This window comes from Bos taurus, chromosome 19, assembly GCF_002263795.3.
Source record: "Bos taurus isolate L1 Dominette 01449 registration number 42190680 breed Hereford chromosome 19, ARS-UCD2.0, whole genome shotgun sequence".
Taxonomy (NCBI): domain Eukaryota; kingdom Metazoa; phylum Chordata; class Mammalia; order Artiodactyla; family Bovidae; genus Bos; species Bos taurus.
In genome coordinates this window covers 11,606,407-11,634,149 of record NC_037346.1, presented here as the reverse complement: position 1 = coordinate 11,634,149, position 27,743 = coordinate 11,606,407, and the positions used below count along the sequence as shown (strand labels likewise).

Here is a 27,743-nt window from a genome sequence, read left to right as displayed (position 1 = left end):
CATGCCGAGAGGGCGGTCCTTCCCCCAGACCTACTCAACGCACAGCCCCACACCCAGGGGCAGGCAGGACCTTGAACCGCGCACAAACCCTCACAGGTCCAGACCCCCAGACCCGGAGGGAGGAGGAAAGGGTCCTGCCCCCCATGTGTTTTCCCTCCTCCAGCTCAGGAGGGGGCGGGGTCCACGTGCGCCAGGGCCGAACCCCCACCAGGGCCAGGTTCCAGAGGGCTGCGGGGTCCCGGGTGAGTGTGGACCGGGGCATGTGACCCGTGTGTGCTGTGCCCACAGGAGATGCTGCAGGATAAAGGCCTGTCGGAGAGCGAGGAGGCCTTCCGGGCCCCGGGAGCCGCGCTCGGCGAGGCCAGCGCCGCCAGCGCCGCCAACGCTGCCAACGCCCCGGAGCCCGCGCTGGCCGCGCCAGGCCTCAGCGGAGCCGCGCTCGCCAGCCCCCCGGGCCCCGGCGCCGACGTCGCCGTCGCCACTGCCGCCGCCGCCGAGCAGGTAAGGGCCCGGACGGCCGTCGCGTGGAGGTCGGGCGTCGATCTGTCTGCAGGGCCACCAGCGTCTGTCCAACCCGCCCCAGTACGGGCAGGACTGCCGCGCTCCCCCAGGCAGGGCGCCTTCTCTGCCTTTCGTCCTTCCTCCACTTTGCGCCCTCGAGGCTGCTCTGGGACAGGCGACAGGGGGGACCCCGCAGCGCAGCGAGCCCGGGAAAAGGGTCCGGCGCCTCGACCTCGAGAGGACGAGAGGCGAAAGCCTTGGGACCAGGTGGGGAGAGTGGCCCCTGGTCCGGTGGCTGCGGGAATACGTCCAGCTCCGGGGGACGGATGTCACCGTGACCCTGTGCACGCCCTCTGCCTGTGCGGGTCTGCAGGCCGCGTCTGCGGGTCCTGCGCTGTCGGTCGGGGGCAGAGGTGCCCCTCCTGGGTCGGTGTGTCTGCCCGCAAGTCTGGCCCTGTTGGGTAGCGTGTTTATGTTTGTGTAGGAGTGTGTCGTTGACCCAGGCAAGGTCGGTTTGCGTGTCTTCTGTGGGCCCGTCTGTAGGTGCAGCTCCGAAGAAGGGAGATTCACTGATTACATTCACATTTTAAAAAATTCACCAATGGAACAGAACCATTTTGTGAAACGAAATCTGCCAGGACTCCAGGAGCCTGGGCTCCTAGCAGGGCTGGCAGTGTCCTGCTTGGCCCCTTGGGCCTGTGTCCCCCTTTCTGAGGGCTGCGCCTGTAGCCGTGGGCAAGGCCGACATGAGTCCCTCCCTGCCCTCCCTAGACCATCGAGAACATCAAGGTGGGCCTGCATGAGAAGGAGCTCTGGAAGAAGTTCCACGAGGCGGGCACCGAGATGATCATCACCAAGGCTGGCAGGTCAGCGCTGGTTTTCCTTCGGGGTGGGTGACAGACGGGGGCAGTGGGGATCCCCAGGGGCTCTCTTAGCAGCCCCCTAGATCTTTAGCCCAGAGGACAACAACCCAGCCTCCTCCGCCATTCAGGCCTTAGCTCCTGGTCTGCCGGAGCTTCCGAACTGGCCGCGGGCAGCCGGTAGGGAACTGCACCACGGGGAGCGGCGGGGACTGGATGCAGGGGCGGGGCAGTATTATGCAAATAAAATGCAAATTCGGGTCACGCCGCCGGAGGTCCCAGCTCCAGAACTTTTGGGCTCTGGGGGTCTGGGGGTGGGGGTGCGGCTTTGTCCTCCTCCTTTTGGGGACCTGCCCAGTTGCTCAGGGTTGCATTGACTGGGGACTCGGAGATGCCCCTCCACAGATGGAGGAAGGGGACTGGACCATGTTTTCCTATTTCCCTAAATTTTGTGGGGTGGGGTGGTGGGGAGCGTGAACCCCAAGCCTCTCATCTCACGGGTGCCGCTCGGCCGTTGCCGGTCCCCTTCAGCCAAGGAGAAGGCACCGTTTGGCCCTGTGTGTGTGTGTGTGTGTGTGTGTGTGTTGTTCGGGGAGCAGTCCTCGGGTGGCTGCCAGAGAGGGATGATTTATAAAGTGGAAACATCTTTAAAATGCGCTGGTGTGTCTGTGGGAGAGACCTGGGAGGAGAGGGAGAGAGGAGGAAGCCGCGGACCCAGGCAGGATGGAGACATTCGCTGGGGTGGCGCGGCCGGGTAGGGCTGGAACCTCGAGGAGGAGGGCCGTTATCTGGTGAAGGGGGCTTGCTGCAGACCGAACCTGGAGAAAGTTCAGGTTCAGGAGTCCCTCCCCTCTACTCTGCCTCCTCCACCAGCTCACACTCGATTTTGGTCTCCGGGGTACAGTTTAGGTGTGAAAATGTCCCTTTGCCTGGCCGTGGGCCCCTAGCTGAGTTTTCTGAGGAATAAGACGGTGAAGCATCAGGCGCCAGGAATGTGGAATCCAACTTGGGGCTTCCGGTTCCGCTCACCTCCTTCCATCTGTGCAACCCTCCGGCCAGGTATTTTAGGGTCTCTGCTGTCTCCTCATTTCCATCTATAAAATAAGAGGTCTTTGTACAGTTGCCTGTAAAGCCCTAGCACAGCTCCTGGCACATGTAAGCACACGGTAAATCTAGCGAATGCCGTTCATCACAATTAGAGAAATGTCTGGCATTTACTCAGCGTTTTTCTTCTCCTTTTTAGAGAACTTCCGCCGAACCGCTTAGGGAATGATGCGTCAAAGAACATAAAAAGCTGGTGGTTTGCTGTACACAGGGTAGGGGTGCTGGGTCCTTCCAGTCTGCCCACTGACAGGCCTTGCAAAGTTTCTTTTGTTTTGTTGGGGTGGGGGTCTGGGCACTTCCCTGCCCTCTTGCCTAAGTCAGGGAGGTGGTACGGCCATCCAGGGCTTCTATCAGGGGAAGGAACAAGATGTCAGGGCTTGAGTTTGCTGCACTTGGCAATGGGGAGGGAAGATATATTGGGGGACGTGGTGATGAAGGGGGTGCCTCATGGAGCATTCACTGAGGACAGTGGGGGTGTCACAAGCCCTGCCTTATCCTAGCTGTGTGCACTTGGGGTAGTCCCCAAATTTCCTGTGGCTCAGAGGTATTTGTTCAAACCTGCCGTTCTTTCTGAGATTCAAACCAGGGATTTTGTGAGCAGTGCTTGGTAAATTGCTAAGTGGATTATAGGTGTGACTGGGAGAGGTGGTTATTTCTTGTTACTGCTGGGATGTAGGGAAGAAAAAAAGAGAAAGATCCAGAACTTCCATTTTTAGGCTGCAGAAATAACCTTGTCTCTTGAAAATGAATGGCCGGCATGCTCTTTGGGCATGCCTGGCCCCTGCCTTTTTAAACAAAAGGCATTTGTGATTCTCCTCAGTGGGGTTTCCTGCACCTGCATGAGGCCTCCTCCCTCCCTCTCCCAACACACACACACACACACACACACATCCCACATTTCCAGAGGTGACTGGCTTCAGGCAGATATTTGTGCCTGATCCTAATGGAGGCTTAGAGATGGACCTCAGGGAATGATGATAATAATTTTTAAATGGCCGTGATGATGTTGGCCAATTAAGGATCCATCGTAGTCTTTCATTTCTCTGGCAGAAAGTTTTCCTTGCACCAGCCTAGTGCTTAGGAAAGTCACTAGCCTCATCCCCTGCCAGCACGGTTCTCACAGCACCCCCTGCCTAGCTGCCCACTGGCTTCAGAGACCACTTTCACCGCTGGGACCCCTGTGTCCGCCTCCTCCTCCCGCCTCCCACCCACACAGCCTTGGAAGGCAGCTTGCTTTGCTCGGGCTCCTGGCTCCTCCGCGTTCTGTCCAGTGCCTCTCCCTGTTTTCTTCTTTGTGCTCTGTACCATCGGCCTTCCTGGGACACTTCTGTTTCTCGATATCTCTCCTGAACCTTGAATCATACAGTCCTAGACTGCCTGAGCTGGAGAACCAAGAGAAGGTAAACCCGACCCCTGAGAAGGGGAGGCATTTGGCGCTTGCCCATAGAAGCAGAGTTAGGCAGTTAGCAGGTTCTACACAAGCCAAGAAGTGATGCCCCGCCCCCCGAACGAAACCCCAACTTTGAGAAATCCCCTTGGTTGCTTGTTTATGGGGGCCTGCTCAAAGCGGAGTTCTTGTGCTGCCCTAGAGACCCTGGCTGGTTAGGGGCACGACTGCTCTCTGGTTGAAGGAGAGGGGCTGGAGAAAAGGAGCCCGAATGTTCTCAAGCCAGTGTGAGTCCTTAGTTATGCCTTAAGCCCTCGAAGAGCTGACGGCCAAAGGGAAACAGGGTCTCCTTCATCGGACAGTGACTTTAAGTTCTCCGACAACGCGAGAGGGTGAATACCATGCCAGCCACAGTTCAAGACAGCCGATTTCTGAATGCTCACGAAGCCCTGATGTCGAGTGTCAAATGGGGCCAGAGTGTTCTCTAAGCCTCTCAGAAGGCTGAACCCAGAGAGTTTATGCCCTTAACTGCAGAGAGCAGGATCCTCTCTGCTACCTCACATCTCTGCCAAGCTTGATCCATGTGAGAAACTGCCTTTTCTCCCAAACACAGATAAAAGTGAGCTCCACAAAATTTAAATAAAAACCTCCCCAATATGAAAATTTCCTAACCGTCTGACTGCTCTACTCCTAGGTCATGGTTTTGCCACCAGATAAATCTCTACTATCAGCCTTCATAGCCTGTTGAGTTCAATGTTGCTTGTGTTAGTGACAGTGAATTTGTGTTTGAAAAATGAACTACTGATGAGAACTCCTGTTGAACCTGTATTGTTTGTTATTCTGAGGCAAGGATTTGGCCCGGCTTAATCCGGGGCTTCAAAGCCAATTGCCCTCGCTCTGTATACAGAGCGTCAGAGCCCAGTGGCGTGGGTGATAAGAGAAGTAAGGGTTGAAGACACTGGGAAAGTGGGTTGGGGAGAGAGTGCTTTGATCTCTTTCTAAAGTATTTTCTGAAAGCAAAAGTCTATCAGAAGGAAGTGTCTTCAAAAAAAAAAAAAAAAATCTCAGAGAACCAACTGGTCTTCCAAAACAGCATCCATTCCACACACCCTCTTTCCTGCCCCCATCTTAGGGAAAATATTTCTGAAAAATGCTTTGAGTGAAGTAGAAAACTCTGTGCATGTGTGTGTGAGTGTGTGAATGTGTGTGTGTGTGTGTGTTAAGTGGAAATAAATTACATTGCTCTGTCCATTGCTCTCAGAAATCATTTGGATACAAAAGCTTTGGTCTCAGTATTAAATGGCACCCCCTACCTCCCACCCCCAAACTCAGCCTTAGTTGCTGGGCCCCAGCCTGTTCCCAACACACCCAGAATTCTTCTTTAAGACCCTCAGACACTAGGGACAGAAAATAGATGGGGTTTTCTGTGGACCCCCTACCCTTTTCCTAAAGCCCTTTCCTTTCAAACTCTGGCCTCTGTGTGTGTGTACACATCTTTATGATATATACACACATATATAATTTTTAATGTCAATTTTATTGAAGTGGAACATTCCTGCAGAAAAGTGAACAAGTCTTAATTGTACAGCCCTATGGACTTCTACAAACTGAACACACCGGTGTTACCACCACCCGGATAAAGAAGCAGAACATTACTGACCCCCCAGCATCCCTCGTCTGCCCTCCCAGTCACCACTTCTCCCCACCTCAAAAGCCTTCTCCGGGCTTCTCACGCCTTGGGTTTGATTTTGCACCTACATAGCTGCTCCTAGGATTCCTGAGCCCCAGGAAGCTGGGACTGCAGTGGACTTGGAGTTTGGGGTCCCCAGTGATTGGAGAGAATCTGTCCAATCCCCCAGGTCCTCTCTTCCCTGCTACCCCAGCTCCTTGCAGGACTGGTGGGGAGGGAACAGGTCAGCACCTTGAATTTGGCCACCCCCTTGGGCCCAGACCCGGGCACCCCACAGCTCTCTGAGCCCAGATGAAACTTGTTGGCCCCTCTCTCAGCATTGTTTGTATTTACTGGTTCGTTGCCAAAATCCAAATGCCCCAGACCCTTGCCCCGCACCCCGAAAGCCTCCAACACTGAGAAACGTCCAAGGAAGCTTGTTTTTAGCAGTTCATTCTAAAACCATTTCCTAGTATGGTAGATAAGGCTCCAGGCCCGCACCCTTCCACAGCCTGTTTCATGATCAGAGGAGAAACCCCCAGGCTTTCATCTCCTCCCGGCCTGGCAGGACAGGCGGCTTGTTTATCCCCTGGCGGAGCGGTTTCCGCGAGGTCCCCCAGAGTGCCCCAAGGGGGCGGGAACCCAGAGCCGGGAGAGGGGGACCGGCCTCGGAGAGGAGGCCCGCGGTGCACGTGCAAGGGGTGTGGAGGGGCGCAGGGAGCGGGCAGGACAGAAGGCTTGCGGAGCCCGCCTCTGGGTGGCTGCGGGTGCTGGGCACAGGTGAGACAGGGCTTCCCTGCCAGCCAGGTGCCAGGGCTGAGCGCCACACGGGCTGCTCAGAGTCACGTCTCCCCTCCCTGTCCCTCTGAGGGGTTCACTTCCCCCCAAAGGGGTTGGTTTTCAGGTATCTTTTTTCCATCCTAAATCACAGAAGCAGTTCAGAGGGTTTCATCTGTGGTTTCATCTGTTGCAACCGAGAGGACCTGTACAGTACAGGGGGAGTCCAGGGCAAGTCGCGGCTCCCAGGCCAGCCTGGCCCCTGTGGCCTGAGTCCTGCCCTTCTGGGGCACACTCCCATGCCAGGCCTCTGGGCTCCAAGCTCAGCCCCTCTGGAACCAAAGGGCACATGCCATCAGCTGGGGCAGGAGGCTGGCAGGCTGGTGTGCCTCACTTTCTTCCTTAGCCTTTTGCACACAGCAGGCCCTTTATCCTTCTGGAGCCCCTTAGGTGGGGAGATGAGGGGGCCCAGGGTCCCCAGTGCCTGCGTCCTCCATGGTCCAGAAACAGCCACCACACCGGACCCTCAGAGAGATGAAGATACCTGTTTCCACGAAGGCAGGGGTGCTCACTGAGCCCGGGCCTGCTCATCCTGGAGCAGAGGACCTTTGACCTCTTTGCCCTGAAACCACCTACCTCATCCTCCCTTCTGACTTCTGAGGGCTGCTGCCCTCGGAAGAGGGGAAAGGGAGGCAGAGGCTGGGAGACACCTTCCTGCCCTGCCCCAACTCACTCAGAACCTCCTGAAGGCTATTATCAGCTGGGAACCCAGTCCACATCCAGCTTCCAGGAGAGGCCAAATCACAGGACAGCGGCCCCAGGCCTTGAGCAGCTGAGCACAGGCTGCTCCCCTGCCTCCTAAGAAGTACCAGTCATGTTAGCCTGGCCTCCTGAGCTGCTGAGATGAACTGCAGTAGGGAGGGCCTTCCCTGGCGGGCCAGGGGTGAAGACTTCACCTTCCGATGCGGAGGGTATGGGTTTGATGCCTAGTTGAGGACCTGGGATCCCACATGCCTTGGGGCCAAAAAACCACAACATAAAACAGAAACAATATTGTAACAAATTCAATAAAGACATCAAGAAAATGTTTTAAAAAGTGTGGTAGGGAGTAAAAGGGGAAAAATAGGATCTAGTACCCCGCTGCCCCCCGCCACCAACCTAGATTATAAAGACTGTGGCAGTGGCTGCCCACTTTGTGGTCACCGGCCGGGGGGTGGGGGTGTGGGGGGAAGCCGGGGCTGTCCTCTGCTGTTGCCACCTGGAGTGATTGCAGGAGAAACAGGCCAAGTACAGGCCCTGATGCCGGGAGAGCCCCAAGTCACTCGGTGGCTGTTTCTGTAGCCCTTGCAAAATGGTAGCCTGCAGGGGACAGGATTCTTGGCCTTCCCCCAGGGCGTGGGGGGAGCTGAGGCAAGTGCTGCCTCTCTCCCTCCCCTTCAGTCTCAGGCCCACCCGGGGGTGAGGCCGGGCCAGGAACCAGGGGGGTGCAGGCTCCAGCTGCGCCCCCAGGGTTGGGCAAGGGGCTGGTAAGCAGGAGGCAGGGTTGGGTCTCCGAGTCCTCTCGCTCTGCCCATTCTTGGAGAGGGGGTGGGGTGGACATTCGAAAATGCTTTCAGTTGACATCTGAGACAAATTCTTCCACACAGTTTATAAGTCCCTAGACTTGCAGCGAGAACTTCCCTCCTCCCTTCAGGCACGCACACATGCACGCATGCGCACTCCGCCGGGTCCGCAAACTCAAGTGCTCGGGCACACACAGGGTCACGCTGCTCCCGCACCCCGGGCCCCTGGCAAGGCTCTCAAGGGCCCGTCCTTCAGCCAGGGAGGGTGCAGAGGCCAGGGCACCCTCCGCCTCAGGGTCCTGGGCTTGCTGTAGGGTCTGCGGGCTTGGGGGCGGGCCTTGATCCCTTCTAGAAGCCCTGCCCTGTCGAGGTAAGCTGGTTCCACGTTGATGCAATGGAAGACTCTGGTCATCTGTTCGTGAGGCGCTTAGGACAGCTTCTCTCGAGGGTCCCTGTGCTGTCTCTTGGCTTTGTGAAAGCCAGAGGTCCCCTGTTGGCTTTCCCAGAGTGGACCGCCTGGCACTCTACTGGCTCTGGGGATCTGGATCCCAGTTGCCTTGGTTTGTCCTGCTGGATTTGAATCCTGCGTCTCTTGGAGACATCTTTGTAAAAGGTCGGCTAGGAAGCGTGCGAGGTTCTGATGAGGACCGTGAGGAAGTTCCTCGCTGGGGAAGTCCAGGGTCAGGGACCTGGTGACTGGGGGAGGGATAGCCCACAGGTATGTGTACATGTTGCTGTAGGTGTGGGTGCGCTGAGCGGTCCGACGTAGTGGCCCTCTCCAAAACGTCCCCTGAGCCTCAGGGTCCTGGACAGTTTCAGCATGGGCTGCAGGAACTGGAAGACTTTCTTTTTGATGAGTCTGTTTTCATGGAGGTCGGTCATACCACCGGTCTTCAGAGGAAGGAGAGCAGTCAGGGTCAGTGGTAAGAGCCAAAAGTGGACTCGTTCAGTCCACCCAGCAACCTATGAGATGGGTGTATTGACAACGTCCCCACTTTGGAGTGGAGAAGGAAATGGCAACCCACTCCAGTATTCTTGTCTGGAGAACTCCATGGATGAAGGAGCCTGGTGGGCTATAAGCCATAGGGTCACAAAGAGTCAGACATGACTGAGCAATGAACGCTTTCACTTTCTTTCACCACTTTAGAGATAGGGAAACCAAGGTGTAAAACATCCAAGCCAGTTGCCCAAGGCATCGTGGTTTGTCAGTGGTGGGGCCAGGCTGTGGACCGCGGCAGGGTGGTTCTAGAAAACCATGCTCTTCTCCTCAAGGTTCCTGGACTGACCTTCCCTGAGACCCAGTTAGTGTGCACAGGCCCAGACAAGGCATTCACAGGGATAAACACCTCTTCTCCACACACAGCAGGCATCCAGAGACCCCACAGCACTCTCCTGCAAGTTAGTTTGAGGCTGGGGGTTTGTTTCCATAGAGACATGACCCAGAGGTGGCATCTCATGGACCATAAAGGAAGCTGCCAGGGATTCCCAGGTCTTCTGCTCTGGTCCCCTGGAATGACCCCCTGAAACTTCTGTTGTGTATGGATGACAGACAGGAGGGAGATGAAGGCAGCCTGGTTGGTGTTGAAGTCCTGAGCAGGGTCTCTGTGCTTCAGCTGCTCACAGCCACAGTCTGATAACTGCAGGGGCTCAGAGGAGCGGCTTGTGCAGCCCTTTCCTTGTAGGGGAGGTGGGAGGGGCTGGCCAGAGAGGGAAGCGATTTACACAAGGTCACGAAGCTCAGACAGGGGCCAAGATCTCGCCTGCCTGCTCTGTGCCGTCCCTCCCTCCCAGTGCTCTGTCCCCGCCCCTGCCTCACCCCTCGGCTTCCCCCAGGAGGATGTTCCCCAGCTACAAGGTAAAAGTCACGGGCATGAACCCCAAGACCAAGTACATCCTGCTGATCGACATCGTCCCAGCGGATGACCACCGCTACAAGTTCTGTGACAACAAATGGTAAGAACCTGGGACCCTACGTCACCTGCCTTCCCACTCATGCACACTCGTCCCCTGCCTGCCATGTGGTCTGGGGACTCACCAGTTAGTCCCAGTGACTGGCCAGATCCGCAGGCTCAGGCACCGGGCTTGCCGAAGCCACAGGGTTGTCTGCACACCTGCTGCAGATGGGGCGGGGGCTGGGGTGAAAACGAGCCACAGTGTTTGGGTCTCTGATGGATCTCAAGGGTCTGCGCTCTCCCCACGGCTGTGGACACCCGAGGGTGGGTGACTGGGCTGTGGGGTGATGCATGAGCCCCAGCGCTGGGCGGGTTTAGGCTCTGACAGGGCTGTGCTGGAGGTGGGGGTACAGCAGAAGGTAAGAGCCATTTTCCTTGGGGGCCTTGACAGTCCATACTTAGGTCTTGGACTGTGAATCTCTCTCCTGTCTCTCCACCCCCTTGCTCCTGCTTTTTTTTAATTCTTGTATTGTGTTTTTTTTTAAGTAATTTTTATTGGAGTGCAGCTGCTTTACGATGTTGTGTTAGTTTCCACTGTGGAGCAAACTGAGCCAGCCAGACATACACATCTATCCCCTCCCTTTGGACTTCCTTCCCGTTCAGGTCGCCAGAGTACAGTAGAGCTCCCGGTGCCACACAGCATGTTCTCATTCATTATCAGTTTTACGTATAGCACCAGTAGGGTATAGGTGTCACCCCCAATCTCCCAGTTCCTCCCACCCCCACCCACCCCAGGACCCTCCCTCTTAAGCTGCATGTCCACCATCCAGGGAGAGCAGGCAGGTTAAAGGCTGAACCCAAGCTGGGACCCAGTAAATGAAGGCGGTTTTTCCTGGGCCATCCTGTTCATGTTCCCCATCTGCCCCCGGAGCCTAGGACAGCTCCCGAGGAGAAAGAGGGAGGGATGAATGAATCCGCAGCCCAGCATGTGAGTGTGGCTGTGTGGGGTAAGAAGGTCGCAGAACCCGAGCCCAGGAGGCCAGGTTTGGTGGCCGGGTCCTGCCAAGAGCTCAGTTCTGTTCTTTCTCTGGGCTGGTTTAGCACTCAGGGCAGATTCTCCCTGAGCGGACAGCTACCAGCTAACTTCTCACCATTGTTTTGGGGGCAAGCAGTTTGAAAATCGTCTCTGTCGTCTGAGAAGCTACCTCCAAATAATGTTATTTCTAACATGTAAGAAGTGTAAATACAGCCCAGACACGGAAGTGCCTAAATCTCCCCATGACACACTTGTGATTAGCCCCTTCAAATAAACCATCACATTTCTCTACGATTTCCCTTTCTCTCTCTACTGCAGTGAGATACGGGAGGTTCAGGACAGCTGTCCCTCCCAGCACTGTCTCCTCTGCCTCCCCGCCTTTTACCCCCAAAGCCCTAAATGGACTGTGCGGTTGGCACCAGCAGTGATGTGGTTCTGGGGATTTGCTTTTGTGGGGTGGGAGACAGGTTCAGGCCTCTGGGGATTTGCTTTTGTGGGGTGGGAGACAGGAAATCTGGGCCCTCCAAGACCGCAGGACAATCACCAGCCGCGGCTTCTCCACCCTCTGTTGGCAGGATGGTGGCAGGGAAGGCTGAGCCGGCCATGCCTGGACGGCTGTATGTGCACCCGGATTCTCCTGCCACGGGGGCCCACTGGATGCGGCAGCTGGTCTCCTTCCAGAAGCTGAAGCTGACAAACAACCACCTGGACCCCTTCGGGCATGTAAGCAGGGGGCTGCCTGGCCTCAAGTGTGGGTGCTAGGGCAGGGAGGTGGGGTGCTCAGAGGTGCTCATCTGGAGAATCCATTCTCGGGACCCAGTCCCAGGCGGGTTTATGGGCCAGAGCACAGGGTCTGAGTTCCACAGTAAGCATCCTTCCCCTGGCACTTACTGGCTAGGTAACTTGGGGCAAGTTTCTTAGCCTTTTTGCACCTTAGTTTCCTCAGCCAGAACATGGGGATGACCAGGTGAAAATTAAATGAGATTATACATAAGGCATGTGGCGCCTAAGAGGCTCTAAATGAATGTCAACTATGATGGCTTCCCTTTACCGTTGTAATGAATCTGCCTGCAATGTGGGAGACATGGGTTCAATCCCTGGGTCGGGAAGATCCCCTGGAGAAGGGGATGGCCACCCACTCCAGTATTCTTGCCTGGAGAATCTCACAGACAGAGGAGCCTGGTGGGCTATAGCCCATGGGGTCGCAAAGAGTCGAACACATGACTGAGTAACACTTGATGACAATGACGACATGGATGGACCCACATCTCACAAATCTCAGCTTCAGTTTCCCCAAATCTGGCCTTGCTGGGGCCTAAGACCAGGAGATTGTCTTGAGAAAGAGTCATGGATGAGTTCAGAAGCTTCATCCCTGGCGTCTGCCTGGCCCCGCAGCCGCCTGCCCTGGAAAGGCAGGCCTCGCACTGGCTCCTGTGTCAGCCCCTTCCTGGCCTTGCCCAGGGCCTGGCTCTCACAAGAGCAACTCTGAAACCCCAGGGATGCTGCTGCTGACGCCCCGTCCAGGCTGCTGAAGCTCATTCTTTCCCCAGTCTGGCCCTGGCAGGCCCACAAAAAGCTCTTTATGTGGAAATGTTTAGCTCATACGTGTGGCAAACAGAAGCCTGGGGACTCAGTATCATCTGCCAGGGAGCAAGCCTCGCCCCTCTAGGTCACGCATGGTTACCCTGGAGACACAGGGTGGGGTGTTGATGGAGTGGGTGCCATCGGCTCCTGGATGCGGTTGCCCCGGCTGCACACTCATAACATCTGTGCGGGGCATGGTGGGGGAAGCAGGGGTGGGGGGCATGCAGGCACGTGCCTCTTTTACGCCTCAGTTCTGTTTCTGGGGAGCTGTATGCAAATCAGTACTCTGTGAATCATAGCTCCTTATGGAGAATGCCAGCGATGCGTCCTTTCTGGTTGATGGGTGTGTAATTGGCAAGCAGCAGCTGCTGCTGCTGCTAAGTCGCTTCAGTCGTGTCCTACTCTGTGCGACCCTATAGATGGCAGCCCACCAGGCTCCCCCGTCCCTGGGGTTCTCCAGGCAAGAACACTGGAGTGGGTTGCCATTTCCTTCTCCAATGCATGAAAGTGAAAAGTGAAAGTGAAGTCTCTCAGTCGTGCCCGACTCTTCACGACCCCATGGACTGCAGCCCACCAGGCTCCTCCATCCATGGGGTTTTCCAGGCAAGAGTACTGGAGTGGGGTGCCATTGCCTTCTCCATGGCAAGCAGCTCTTGGTTCTAATTTTCTCAGAGTCTGTTCAGTTCTCTTCTGAGTCATCAGCAATCGATAAACCAACAATTAGGAGAATGCTTAGTTAATATGATCAACTCATAACTTGTCTGTTTTGCAAGCAGCATGGGGCTTTCCCACACAGGGCAGGCAGATGCTGTTGGATGTGTGGGCCCCGAGGACATGCGCCCCTGCAGCCTTCCACAGGGGTGTCAACAGGCCGCCCTCCAAGGGGAAGGGTCAGCCAAGCCCCCACCTCTCAGATCACAGGGTCTTTTATGACCAAGGGCCAGAGAGACTGCTGTTCTGGCCAAGACTCTGCTCGTGATCAGCTCCTCTCTGGCCTCCTCTGCTTGGCCAGGCTCTGGGATCAACCTCGAAAGATTAGCGAGGGCCTCCACGGTGGGAGGTGGGGAGCCACATCTCTGCCCACAACTGCACGCACTCACACACTCACACACACAACCCAGGGACCGCCCACTGGGGTGGACAGAGCTGGGCGGGAGGTGGATCCTTGGGTGAGTGACCAGAAATACCCAGGGATCAAAGCTCTGGCGAGAGTTTTAGACACACAGATCGCTCTCATGGTTCCCAGCTGCAGGAATGTCTCTGAGGACCCTTCCACCTCCCTGGACCCCTGCAGAGAGGGCCAGGGGAGGGAGTCAGGTGGTTAAAAAGTGGGGCTTTTTTGGAAGCAGGAGGGTGTGAGCCGGCTTTCGTTGCCCAGCAGTAGGTTTCTCACCCTGGCTTGCTGCTTCAGTGGCTCCTCTGGGGTCCTGAAAGGGTTTGCAGTGGTCTTGAGCAGCCAGTGGGGCTGGCTTGCTGGGCTTGTGATGTTGGGGGTGGCTATACTCGCCACACCAGCCTGGGGCCCTCCTCTCCTTGGCGGGGGGGCTATTCCCTGTACTAACTCAGCTTCCTCCCCGGAGGGTTGGGGTGTTAGAGTATCTTCCTTCTCCCCACCCCCACGTTTTCCCAACACGTGCAGTCTGTTGGTTACTGCACCCTCTGTGAGGCTGGAGGGGCTCATGGAGACAAGGTGCTTGTCTCAGGAGCCGGGAGTAACAAAGCACAGATGGACCCCTGCCTTCTGATGCCTAGGCCTGTGCTCCTTTGGCTTCTCCCCCCATCTTTCAGTACCCAGGGCTCCAGCTGTCAGATCTTCAGCAATCTAGAGCATCACTGGAGAGGTCACAGCCTCTGGCCCTGCAGGGAAGGGCTGTGGAGGATGAGCTAACTTCCTAGACATATCAAGGCAAAGTGGCCCATTTGAGCCTTGGCTTTCTGCCCCTTGGTCTGTGCCAACTGGAGCAGTGAGCTCTCCAAGTCGCCCTTCTTGGCTTCTCGGTGCAGGAACCTGGGAAAAAGCCATCTTGTACTGTGAACCTGCCCCTGACAAGTCCTCCCACACAGCTCACCTCCACGCTTTGCCATTTTTCCTAAAAGCTTCCAAACCTTAAGGAACTTTCTCCAGCCAGGTGGACAGTGGACTCCCCACTCAGGATCTCAGAGACATCGGCAGCTGTCTCCCACGTGCCACCCAGCCACCCAGGAGAAGGGTCCAGGGTCAGGAGCCCCTCAGGACATGTGTTCAGAAAAGATAGGATTGGCTTCTGATTAGAAAACTCCTGTGGGTTTTTGCTGTGAGTCCAGGAAAGCCCTCTGTTCTTGAGGGGTAGAGTCAGGGTGTGACCTTTAGGTTCTGGGCATAAGCCAGCAGCAGGGGTGGAAAGGGTTGGTGGCCTGGGACCAGGCTGCTCCAGGTCAGCTTCGCAGCTGTGGCTCTGCTGGCTAAGAAGACACCTGCCTACCTCCCCTCCTGCTCACTGCCCCCTGTCCCCAGCAGGGTCCTGTGCCAGGTGACCACGGGATGGGAAGAGAAGTTGCTCCGAGCACTTGAGGAGAGCCTTGCTAGGCTGGGGCTTGCATCCTGCAGCAGGAGGTGGAGATGGCTGATACCTGGATCTTGCTTTTCTCCTAATCTGGAGGCAGGGAGGGGATGGCTGCATGGTGTGTGTGTGTGTGTGTGTGTGTGTGTGTGTGTGTGTGTGTGTGTGTGTGTGTGTGTGTGTGTGTGTTTAGGGAGATGGCCATCTTCACCACCTCTGTGTCTTGCTTTTCTCCTAATCTGGAGGCAGGGAGGGGATGGCTGCGTGGGTGTGTGTGGGTGTGTGTGTGTGTGTGTGGGTGTGTGTAGGGAGATGGCCATCTTCACTACCTCCTGTGTCTTGCTTTTCTCCTAATTTGGAGGCAGGGAGGGGATGGCTGCGTGGTGGGTTTGTGTGGATGTTTGTGGGGGTGTGTGTGTGTGTGTGTACAGGGAGACGGCCATCTTCTCCACTTCCTGTGTCTCTGGACTCCCACGTTGCCGAGGAGAAAGGTTAGCTTGTGATTGCTCACATAGTCAGTCTGAGCCTTGCAGAGGCTGAGTTAGCCCCAGACTGCGGACGTGGGCTCCCCGGGCCACAGAATGGCACAAGCACCGTCCCCTCAGTCTGCTTCCTCTGCCAGCCGCGGGCCTCTTAGCCTAGTCAGTTACTCCTGAGCCTTGGGATCCAAGCTCAAATGCCACGGCTTCAGGGAGACAGTTTGGGGCCCCCATTATATGCTCTCAGCGCACCACACACTTTTCCATTCGAGTACTTGCCACAGTTATGATTTTATACTTGTTTGTCAACTCTGTTTTTAAATAGGAAATACATTCATATGATTGAAAAATCAATCAGTGAACAAATGAAAAAGGTCTGCAGTGAGCCATCTCCCTCCACTGGTTCCCCATCCACCTAGTTTCTTCCAGCTCTGGCCACAAGGAACCAGTGTTACTAATTTCTTTTCTGTGTTTCTTTTTGCACATGCAGTCAGAATACAGCGTCTCAGATCCCTTCTTTCTGACACAGAAGGTACCATGTTGTAAACACTTTGCACCTTGCTTTGTAAACCCAGTGTCTCAGAGATCATTTCGTTCATGTAGATCATTTCATCATTCATTCATGCGTCATTCCTTTCACATAGCTGCGTAGAATTTCATCCAACGATTGTTCCGTTAATCATGTAGCCAGTCCTTATTGAAGGAATTCGATGTTTCCCTGTCTTTGCTCTTTCGATTACGCTTGTACATATGTCACTTTATACCTCTGCCAAGTATTCTTTGTGATAAAGTACCTGTTTGAGGGATATATGGATTTGCAATTTGTCACCCTGTCCTGCATTGGCGTCGCAGCGATGTGTCTTCCCACCGTCGCTGTGGCCTCACGAACATGGTGGGAGAGAAAAGTTTTGGATCTTTTCCAGTCTCGTGGCTGAAATACAGATATCAGTTTTAGCTTCAGTTTCTATTTCCTTTATTATGAGTAAGCATAAGCATCTTTATATATATATATATATGTGTATATATATATATCTCTCCTCTTCTGTGAATGTCTGTCCTTATCCTTTCTCATTCTTAGGTTACTTTTTAAAAAATCACCTATCCATTCTAGAAGCTTTTATAAGCTAGAAAGATTTAGCTCCCATCTGTGATGTCGAGTTGCTTATATGTTTTCCGAGTTTGTCACTTGCCTTTTGGTCCTGCCTGGGGTGGTAATCCTACACAGACGTTTTTGATCGACTGTGTCAGTCTTTTCTCTATGGGTTCTGGATTTTGAGTAATTGAAAAGCCCCAATCCATTCCTTACTTATAAGGGATTTTTCTTGTGTTTTCTTATAGTATTTTATGGATTTATTATTACATTTAAACCATTGGCCCCTTTTCAATTTATTCTGGCATTCGATACCAAGTGTGAATCCAACTTTATTTTTTTTTCTAGAGAGCTATCCAGTGGTCCCAACACCAATAACTGACTGGCCCTCTCCCCTCTCTGGTTTAGGACACTCTCTGGTTCTGTACAGTAAATCCCCTCCTGAATCTGTGTCTGTTCCTACGCCAGTGCTTTTACCATTGAGACATCATAATAGGTTTTAGTGTCTGGCAGACTCGGTCCTTCCCCATTGCTCTTCTATTTCAAAGTTTTCTTGGCTGGTCTTGTCTTTTTTTTTTTTTTTTAATGAGCTTTAGAATAAGCTTGCAGTGTTGAGAAAAAAACTTACTGGTGTTTTTGTTAGAATCACTTTAAATTATAAATTTCCTGGGGTGGGGGGGCACTGATCATGATGCCTTTCTCTTCATTGAAGCCTGCCTTTTGTCTTTCAAAAGTGTATTCAAGTGTTTTCTTCGAGAGGCCCTTCCCATTTCCTGTCATCTGTTTGTTACTATCATCAATGCAGTCTTTCATCTGCCACTTTTTCTCACCACTGGATTTTGGATTTTGGATTTTGGATTACCGTGTCAGTTTCCCACTAGACGGTAAACCAGGAGTTTTTTTTTTTTTTCCTGCTGCCAGGCAGTGTGAGTGGCAGTGAGCAGGAGCGAGTGTTACTTCTCTCAGTAACTCAGTAACCTGCCGAAGCGGGGTTTACTTAGAGAAGGCACTTCCTCTGCTGGGAGCTGATGTCCCCACAAAGCATATGCCAGGGGGGACCCAGAACTACTGATCTCTTTCTTTTCCTCCCACATTTGCTGAGCCCTGACGATGTGCCAAGCCTTGCTGGGTGCTTTGGGACACAGACTCCCCACCCAGCTCTGCCCACCCTCCCTGGCCAGGAACAGGTGCAGGTATGAGCTGAGGCTGGGAGATCAATGCTGATGCTGGCTCTGCTCCCATCACTGTCTAAGGCTGAGCAGACACCTGCACCCTCTTGAGCCTCAGCTCCCTGTCTGTTACAGTGGGCCGGAATACTAACACCTGTTAATACTTTGGGGCTTCCCTGGTGGCTCAGTGGCCAAGAATCCGCCTGTTAATTTGGGAGGTGCAAGTTTGATCCCTGGGTCGGGAAGATCCCCTGGAGAAGTAAATGGCAACCCGCTCCAGTTGGTGGGCCTCAGTCCACGGGGTTGCAAAGAGTCGGACATGACTTAACAAATGAACAACAGCAACAACAATTAATACTTTACAGGGATGTTGTAAAGCTTAACTGTGTGCTGTGTGGACAGTCCTCAGCACAGGGCCTGGCACAGAGGCTGTGCTCTGTCCACACTGGCTGGCAGAGAAGGCGCCCCGCCTGCTGCCCTGGGCGTGAGGACTCGGGCCTGCCCAGTCCAGGCCTCTTGAGTCAGCTGACGGGCCGTCCAACTCAGTCCTGGGTTGGGTCTTCTTTGAGCCAATCTCTGGGCCTCTCTGGTCTCAGTTTGGTTTTCTTCTTTTTAAAACTTTTTTGAGCTGCAGATCCTGTCTCTGTCCCAAACCTCTTTGTGGGGCAGGACAGGGTAAGAAGGATGATGGAGAAGGTCATCTCAGAAAGTACAAATGTGAGGCAGGAAACAATCTGGTTTTAATATTTGACGGGCAGACGTTAGCCCCACTTGTTGTGTGGCCAGCATCCAGATACCCTGCGCATTCGAGGTGCGACAGGGTCTGGTAGATCCTCGTCTCCCACCATGATTAGTTGAAACTTATCATTAATGACCGAGCTTGTGGTTGAGAGCAGTTCATGCTCTCTCCAGGGCCGTCTGGAGTCTTCTCGGGATCCAGTCTCCCACCAGCTGTGTGTCCTTGGGCACGTCACGTTCCCACTACTCACCTCCTGTTCCTCATCATACAGATGAGGAGGTGGCACTAGAGTGATCGCTGTGGCCTGCCCTTCCATGCCCTAATGTTCTGTGATTCCAGCGCAAATGAATCTGGGCCTCGTTAAGCTAAGCACGCCATGCTGATCTCTCAAGGAGATGGCTGTTTGGCGCTATCACAATTGTTAAAATAGAACAGGCTTCTGAATTGTAGCCAGAATATAATGAACCCCATCGCTGTAGAGCAGTGATGATGACGGGACCAGCCGTGTAGTGGGGTTTGTTGACGTGGCTGGCCCATTTGGCCCCATGTCCTCTGCAAGAAATATAAATGTGAGACTCTGGCAAAATAGTTTAGTGTGGCGCCCGAGGAACTTCCGAGGAAAGCCAGGTGTGAGTCACCGAGCTGGTTTCCCGTTCTCCCAGGCAGTCAGGGCCGATGCTCCAGCTTGAGTCTGCATTAGTTCAGTGGCTGGAACTTTCTTCCACATACCTGCCCAGGTTCCAGACTGGCAGAATCAGGAAGGGTGTTTGGGACCACGTAGTCGAAGGCCTCACTGTACAGATGGGGACTGCGATGACTGGAGGGCGAGCGCTTGCTCAGGACTGGCAGCTGATGGGCAGAGACCCGCAGACACTTCTGGGCCCCTCTTGGCTTCCCTGTGGCTGGGGTTGGGCTCCCCTAGGAGCCCCACCTTCCTTTGCGAGTCTGGCAGTGGCTCTCTCCCCCAGATTTCTCTGCCCACCTGTCTGGTTCACTCTCCTAGAAGGTGTGTTTGGCAGTGTCTCCACCCTTGTCATTAAGGACCATGTCTGATGGATGGGCTAAGGAGTTTGACCTTTATCTCAAGGGCAAGAGGGAACCATCAAAGGTGGCAATAGGAATAGAAGGGAAGTGGCATGTGAAGTGAAGTGAGGGGTTAGTCTCTCAGGTGTGTCCAACTCTTTGCAACCCCATGCTCCTCTGTCATGGGATTCTCCAGGCAAGAATACTGGAGTGGGTGGCCATTCCCTTCTCCAGGGGATCTTCCCAACCCAGGGATCGAATCCAGGTCTCCTGCATTGCCGGCAGATTCTTTATTGTCTGAACCATCAGGGAATCCCAGAGGCCAAGTATTGAGCCTTAAATATGGCAGGAATGGTGGTTGGTGGTGGTGGTGGGAAAATGGGAGGAAGATGGAGAAGTACAAAGGGCCTTGCCTTCAACCAAGGGCAGTCTTCCTGGATGAACCAGAAGGTTCTGAGCAAGGGAATGAACTGATCTTTGTTTTACAGGTGGAGTCACAGGGCGTGGTCACTGACCAGACCCGGAGGCGGGGGACAGTGAGGGGCCCGGGGGCCTGACGATGCCCAGGGCTCTGACTGCTTAGGTGGCAGAGGTGCAGGGTGGCTGTGGTCCGTCCCAAGTGGTCCTTAGGGATGGCACAGCCTCACTGCTTGGGGACTGCAGCGCCTGCTCTGGGTTCTGTCTGCCTCCTGTGTGTTCTCACCTTGGGCCCCCCATCACCCCCACCCCCCACCCACGGGGGTTGGAATGACTGAGGCTAGCCCTGCATGCCAGGGGCTGGAGCGTGTAAGTGATCACAGAAGGACTATCTGTGCACATGTTCAATCACTACTTTTGCCTGAACCATGCCTTAGAGTTTATCCTATGGGCAAAGAAAGATGAGGGAGGAGGGGACAGGGAGTTTGTGGTTATGGCCCAGGACTTCCTCTTCCCATAACCTGGTCTTGCACTCACTTGTTCCTGCTTTGGAGTAAAGGAGGAGCCTGGAGGTACAAAAGGAATAAAAGATATGGCCCTTTCTCTTGAGGAGTTATAATTTAACTGAAGAGACAAGATGGAACAGGAAGCCGCTGGAAGCAGCACCATAGCTCAGTAGACCATACTGTGGAAAGGAAGCTTCAGAACTGGGAGTTTAGAGCAGGCCTCAGGTAATCTGGGACGACTTCCTGGAAGAGTTGGGCCTAGAAGGTGAGGGAGAATGGGGGCAAAAAGATCAAGACAGCAGAGAGAACTACAGGTGCGGAGGTGCAGAGGCAGGAATCCGGCCTCTAGGTCACCTCCCAGGCACTCAGCTGCTGGGTCTTCTGAGACCTTGGCACCACGCAGGGTGACAGAGGAACCTCTGGGGACTGGGCGGTGTGTCCCCAGCCCCAGCCGCTCTCCCCAGAGCCCCTCCCTGGGCTCCCGGAATGGACAGTCCAGGGAGGCCTCCTGGCTTCAGCCTCATTCTGAGTGTTTCGCCTGGCAGGCCCCGCGTTGGGCAGTGGATTCCCCAGCTGCAGATGGGATCTGGGCTCGGGGGGCTCTGTGTTTGTCCCAGGAGGCTCTGGAGGTTTGTCCCTGAGAGTCGATCAGGGGAGGGGCCAGTGCAGAAGGTGGAAGAGTTCTTGCTGGAGCTGCCCAGCCAGACCCAGAGGCCAGGGCAGGGCAGAGCCCGCAGCCTGGGTGCCGGACCACCCACTCCCTCAGCTGAGCCTCTCCCTGGGCCGCCTTCCTTCCCAGGGGGTGAGGAGGCCAAGCCCCGCCAGAGGAAGCCAGGCTCTGAACCCTCGCTTGGCAACTCAGTCACTCGGGGGTTAAATCTCCCACTAAGCTTCAGCCGCAGGCCGGTCCCTGGGAACCTGGGGGTGGGGAGAGCCAGCCCAAGAGAGGGGCACTTGCTGGTGGAGAGAAAGGAGCTCCGCCAGGGACCAGCCTCGTCCAGCCAGGAGGGGAGCTGAAGGGTTAACAAAAACCCGCGCTGTGCTGATAAAATGCCCCAAATGCCTGTCCTACCTCCAGTGGGGAGGGTGTCTGGCAAATGTCAACGATAAAAAATACATTTTAATGGCACATGATGCTGCCGCTACCGTGGGGCACGGCCGAAGGAAGAGGCTTTGGGGCCAAAACTACCGTGTGCTGGTCCCAGGGCTCCGGGCTGAGTGTCCCGGGCTCTTGGCCTCTCTCCCCAGGCACCCACAAGGGCTGGGGGGATGCCTGGGGCCTCCGGTCTTCCTCCGGCCTTGGTACTGTGAACTTCAGCCCATGACAGCGCTCCCCTGCCCAGGCTGTGGGCTGCCTGGGGTGGGTCTGAAGGCCGGGTGCATCAGGGTGTTCTCAGCCTCCGCTCTGCAAGTCCTCAAGGGACAGGCGCCCGCCCAGACCAGACAGATCAGAGTTCATCTTCCTCGGCGTCCCCCTCCCCCGTCCTGCAGACCCTGGGCTGAGAAGCGGCTTTCACTGCTGACAGTCATGAGAGGAGGGGCTGAGCGCCCACCATAGGGCAGGTCCCACATACGTGGGGAGGGGTGAGCTGGAAGAGGCAGCCCGCAGGGCTGAAGGCTGGGGCTCAGAGAAGCCCAGGTGTTGCCTGGGGTCACACAGTCAGTGGCACCTGGACTTTTGCCTGCATCTCAGTTCTGCCTACTAACACTGTGTCGAGTCACTGGTGGCCTTTAAATGGTTCCATCCCCCATTACTACAGTAAAGGGGCTGTCATCTGGGAGGCCCTGAGACCAGGCATTAGTGCTGAAGCAGACAGGCCAATGGGTGCCCCTGAGGTTAGTTTGGGGCCCAGGGGCCGGGTTCTTCACCCTGGGAGGTATTTGGACCCTTCTGGGCTCAACCCCCTGTGGTCAAACCCTGGAGCCTTGGGCGTTCAGGAGAAGGAAATCCAGCCCCGGGCGGCTGGACAAGGCTGAAGACAAGAGGGTGGGGACCTGGCGCTGACAAAATACCCTTCTCTTCCAGATCATCCTCAACTCCATGCACAAGTACCAGCCGCGGCTGCACATCGTGAAGGCCGACGAGAACAACGCTTTTGGCTCCAAAAACACAGCCTTCTGCACCCACGTGTTCCCAGAGACTTCCTTCATCTCTGTGACCTCCTACCAGAATCACAAGGTACAGTCCCACAACCGCCCCCAGCGCAGACACATTTCTGGGCCACGAGGGAGGCAGGCAGTGAAGCCCCGGTGCAAGATGGGCAGGGCAGTCGCTTCAGGAACCCGCTCAGTCTCCCGCAGAGCCATGAGAAATGAAAGACGTGCGGGGGAAGGAGACGAGGCTCCTGATCCCCAGCACAGGGTAGCTGTCTGTGGTCCATGCTGGGGACAGACAGAGATGGCAACTGGGAACACCGGGAGCGTGGAGCTTGCCTTGTGGCTTCACTGTGGGGCCCTTTTGTTCTGCAGTCTTCTCCCTGGTGGGATTCTGGGCCTGCAGAGAGTAGGGAAGGAGGGTGGGAGAGGAGCCCTTTGTTACTGCCAGCAGCGGGGGAGCAGGTGATTGAGCCATTCAGAAGCCCTTCCCCCCCGGCACGCTCCTGGCACATCCTGGCCCACCTCCTGCCCCGGCCCGACCACCCCAGACTGTCTTCTGATCCCCGAATGGGCTATCCCATTTCCTCCTTGCCTGTGCCCAAGCTGCCCTTCCCTGAAGGCTTCTACACCTGTGTTGGGACTGGTTGGGTGTAGGGGAAAGATTTTAGGCAGAAGAGGGACAAGATTGTCCCTCTTGTGTCAGATTGTGTCAGACTGGCGTTTAGGACAGGCAGGCAGAACCTGATGTGGCAGTTGTGCAGGATGGGGAGATGTGGGTGGGAAGCTGTTACAGGCCCCAGGAGAGAGTGACGAGGGGCTGAATTCAGGAGCACAGGACATAGAATGGGGGTCTGCCGCTAGGAGAACGGGTAAGAGGTGCGGCGAGAACTTCAAGGCCGGGGAGGCTTCTGCAAGATGCCACTTCCCCAGATGCTGCCCGGGGTTCTGAATGTGCCTGTGGTTGGGGTGCGGGGCAGGGCCGGCCCAGGCCTCTCTCCCATGACTCCTCTGTGCCTCCTCTCCTGACAGATCACACAGCTGAAAATTGAGAACAACCCTTTCGCCAAGGGATTCCGGGGCAGTGACGACAGTGACCTGCGTGTGGCCCGGCTGCAGAGGTGGGGGCCGCCCCGCCCAGGGGGGCTGGGGCGGGTGGATGGAGTTCAGGCACATGAATGCGGGGACCCTCAGAGTATCTCCCCTCCCTTCCCGTCTCCGGCTGACTGTCTTTCCCTCACCTCCAGCAAAGAATACCCCGTGATCTCCAAAAGCATCGTGAGGCAGAGGCTCGTCTCCACCCAGCTGTCGTCCAAGCCTGACGTCAGCCCCCTGCACGGAGCTCACCAGGCGCTCCAGCACTACCAGTATGAGAACGGGGCTCACATGCAGTTTGCTGCGGCCGAGCCCCAGGACCTTCCCCTCAACACCTTCCCAGCCCAGAGGGACTCCAGCCTCTTCTACCACTGCCTGAAAAGACGAGGTAGCTCACTCCTGGTCTGGATGCCCCGGAGGGTCGGGATGGGGGTGACGCCCTCCCCACAAACACTCCCCACTGCACATGTGAGCATGCGGCCGTGCATGGATGTGGGTGCGCGTACACACTCACACACACACACACTGGTTGTTGTGGCCTGGGACAGCGAGCGTAAAGCGTTGGGGACCATGGTCAGGCTCAGTGCTTCTTGCTTTGCATGCAGAGAGCTTGTGGCCGGGGTGTCCCCTAGACAAGGATTTTAGGCAGAAGAGGGACAGAGATTGGCATTGAGGACAGGCATGTGGAACCTGCCACGACAGTCGTGTGGGATGGGGTGACGGGGAGTGGGTGAGGAGGACAGAGGCTGTTATAGGCGTCGGGGAGAGAGCGATGAGGGCGGAACTGAGCGCACAGCGGGCGGGGAGCAGAAGCTAGGATCGGAGGGTCTGCTACAAGCAGTCCCCAGTCCCAGCTGTCCCTTGGCAGCCGCTGCTTTGGGCACCTCCTTGGGGTGGGCAGAGGACAGAGTGAGCCAGGCACTGCCTCTGGGCATGGGGGAGGCGGAAGCATCCCAGTCCAGAATTTGTCATTTGTAGACGCGACCTCCACCCTGACCCTGGGAGTCCTGGCCGAGCTTGGAGTCCTGGCCAAGCTCAGTTTCCCCACCCCATCCCATCAGATCTCCAGAGGCTTCTTGAGAGTGGATGGGGGCTGTAGGGGGATGTAGACTGGAGGCCAGGAAAATAGGCCACGGACCTGTCCGTGCGGGCTTCTTTGTGAGGGAGAGGAGTTCGAGCCAAGAACTAGAAATCTGTGCCCTGGTACAAGGATTCAAGTTTGTCCTCTATAAAATACCAATGATTAGTATTACTGTGTCAGAAGTCCTCACAGGACCACTGAAATTCTCTTGGGAATGGGTTTAGGGACTTTGCTTGCTGCGCAGAATGTTCTTTCAGCCCAGCTCCTAGGGACCACCCTGGAAGACTCCTGAGTAGCCACTGCACCAGTCCTATTAGAACTAGTGACCTCAAACAAGGGCTGGCAAACTGTGGCCTTTGGACCAAATCTGGCCTGCAGTCCATTTTTGTTCTATCTGTGAGTCATACGAAATGGTTTTTATATTTCTAAGTAGTTGAAAAAAAAAATCAAAAGAAGACTCTTTCGTGATATATGAACATTCTATGAAATTCAAATTTTGGTATCTATAAATACAGTCTTGTTGGAACACAGCCATACACATTTATTTACCTATTGTCTATGGCCGATTTCCTGTTGAGAATCCCTAGGGAAGATAGAAGGACGGAGGCCAAGACAAGTAACTGGACAAGTGTTCTTAAATTTGTAGAGTGGGCTGCTGCCCAAGTGCTCAGGCCTGGGTTATCCCTGGGTCCCAGGGGTGGATGAGCTCGTCCAGAATCAAGCCTTCTTGCTTGAGGATGTTGAAAGATACACATCCATGGCCTGGGGCACTTAATGTCATCTTTCCCCCCAACAGCGTATATTAGCTTCGCCTTAGAAGTGCAAGTCACCTTTTACTTATTAACAGCTCTATTTCTTAATTGTGTAAACCCTGTTATGTTGGAATCTGCGTAATGACAATCTGATGGGACTTCTTTGAACATACATAGGGTTTACTTCCTCTTCTGAAAGCAACAGGAACGTGCCTGTGAGTAGCTTTGGCTTGCTGAGGCCTTCCTGGGAGCGGAGGATGGAGGCAGAAGCACTGTGGCTTTAATTTTCTGGCTAATTCAGACAGCTTGTAGCCTCTGGGCCTGGTGTGGCCTGGCAGTCGCTTGCACTTTCCTTGGCCAGGGTGGGCCTGGCCTAAGAATGCCAGTGCACATTAAAGCCTCTTACCGTCCCCAAGAGTTAGGGCGGCAAGGGATCAAAGGCATACGCTGCCTGGCTAAACACATCACTCAGTGTCCAGTGATGCGGTGTCCCCCGGTGGCCTTTGAGCGCAGTCCATGATCTGACCACTTCTGGGCTACTGCCACCTTATAAAAGCTGTCACTGATTAAAATGGTCTGGGAGTGCCATTGCAGCGTGGGGCACCCCCCTCCCACCAATGACAAGGATAGGCTGTCCTGGCATCCAGCTGGGGGTCGGGGAGGGGGTGTTCTGGGCCCTGGGCTGGTGGACCTGGCTCTTCCTGAGGTTTCTTTGTCTTCCAGCAGACAGTGCCCGCCACCTGGACTTACCCTGCAAGCGATCTTATCTGGAAGCACCCTCGGCGGTGGGGGAGGACCATTATTTCCGTTCTCCCCCGCCCTACGACCAGCAGATGCTGAGCCCCTCCTACTGCAGCGAGGTGACCCCACGAGAGGCCTGCATGTACTCAGGGTCGGGGCCCGAGATCGCGGGGGTGTCCGGGGTGGACGATTTGCCCCCGCCCCCGCTGAGCTGTAACATGTGGACGTCCGTGTCCCCTTACACGAGCTACAGCGTTCAGACCATGGAGACTGTGCCTTACCAGTCCTTCCCCACGCACTTCACCGCCACCACGATGATGCCCCGGCTGCCCACCATCTCCGCCCAGGGCTCCCAGCCGCCGGGCAACGCCCACTTCAGTGTCTACAATCAACTCTCCCAGTCTCAGGTCCGAGAGCGGGGCCCCAGCGCCTCCTTCCCCAGAGATCGCGCCCTCCCGGGCGCCGTGTGCGAGCGGAAGCCGCCCTCGCCGCACCTGAACGCGGCCAACGAGTTCCTCTACTCGCAGAGCTTCTCCTTGTCCCGGGAAGCCTCCTTACAATACCATTCAGGCATGGGGACCGTGGAGAACTGGACTGACGGATGACTCCCAGGTCCCCTCCGCAGCCCCTGGACCGTGTTAACCCAGTCTTAACCTCTGAGGGTTGGCCTGCTCCCTAACCAAGAAACCCAGCAAGGTATTTCAAAGGGTGGGGTGCAGTGTGCCCCCGGCGCGCCTGTATTTGGAGAGCACCTATCTTCTGACATACAACTGAGGCCCCGACAAAGCAAAAAGAAAAAACACACACTTATCTAAGAAGAGATTTTTGGCTGCAGGATTTGGATCCAGTCTTTTCTGACATCTCTTGACATGCCCTTGGGTGGGATGGGAGTGGAGTGTTCATGTGAGTCACTTAGAGGTTTTTATAATTTTCGATTAACTCAGGGGCCAGGTGGTGAAGTCTCTCTGGCAGGGCAAGTCGGGAGTAGGGGGGTTGGGGGAGGAGGATTCTCCTGACTGGGGAGGTGGGGCTCTCTGCCCATCTTGCAGAGTCCTGGCTCTTGAGAAAGGTGCTGAGCATCTTGTTCAGGGAGGAGGAGGCCCACTTCTTCGGCTTCCGGAGAGTCTGCGAGACTACCTGAGAGGTGGGCTCAGCTAAACCTCCAAGCCCGCTCGGAGAGGAGGGCTGACTGCTCGGTTAGTGGCCTGGAAATTGATCCCTGGAGCTCTGAGGTCTGAGGGACCACTTTTAGAGAGAGAATCATGGGCTAAGCACCAGTTGACAGATATTAAAACCCTGTTTTTTTTCTGAAAATTGTGAAAATGCAACCAATAACATCTCTGGCATCATTCAGGTTTTCTTATAAAGGACAGAGCCCTTCTGCCTTGGTCCCCAGCATACAGCCCTCACTCTGATGCGCCAGACTCTCTTCTCAGGCTCCGTCTGCGTCCTTCAATCGGCTGTTAGGAAATGCACTTGACCTGGTGGTGTCCCCAGGAGACCGTGCTACTCAGCACCTCCAGAGCCTGTTCTGCTCCTAGAAAACCCTCGCCTCTGGCGCCTGGAGCCCAACAGAAATAAAAACGAGAATTGAGAAACCATTCCTTTCTTCCAGTAAATTCAGCCAGTGAGCTCAGAGCAAGGA

At 55.3% G+C, this 27,743-nt stretch overlaps 1 protein-coding gene across 1 annotated transcript; it reads left to right on the top strand.

Moving 5' to 3' along the window:
• Positions 1–291: 291 nt before the first annotated feature.
• TBX4 (T-box transcription factor 4) lies at positions 292–26,703 on the top strand. Its single transcript, NM_001192193.1, has 8 exons — positions 292–501; positions 1,273–1,367; positions 9,694–9,813; positions 11,364–11,511; positions 22,362–22,514; positions 23,462–23,550; positions 23,677–23,912; positions 26,084–26,703. Exons 1-8 carry the CDS (start codon positions 292–294, stop codon positions 26,701–26,703), a joined length of 1,671 nt encoding a protein of 556 aa, NP_001179122.1.
• Positions 26,704–27,743: the final 1,040 nt, after the last annotated feature.

What these genes read in the sequence shown, in the direction of transcription:
- TBX4 (NM_001192193.1), top strand. Translation starts at nt 292, where the DNA reads ATGCTGCAGGATAAAGGCCTGTCGGAGAGCGAGGAGGCCTTCCGGGCC. An exon ending in AAGTTCTGTGACAACAAATG is followed by an intron (nt 9,814 to 11,363) that starts GTAAGAACCTGG and finishes CTCTGTTGGCAG; the next exon opens with GATGGTGGCAGGGAAGGCTG. An exon ending in ACCTGGACCCCTTCGGGCAT is followed by an intron (nt 11,512 to 22,361) that starts GTAAGCAGGGGG and finishes CTTCTCTTCCAG; the next exon opens with ATCATCCTCAACTCCATGCA.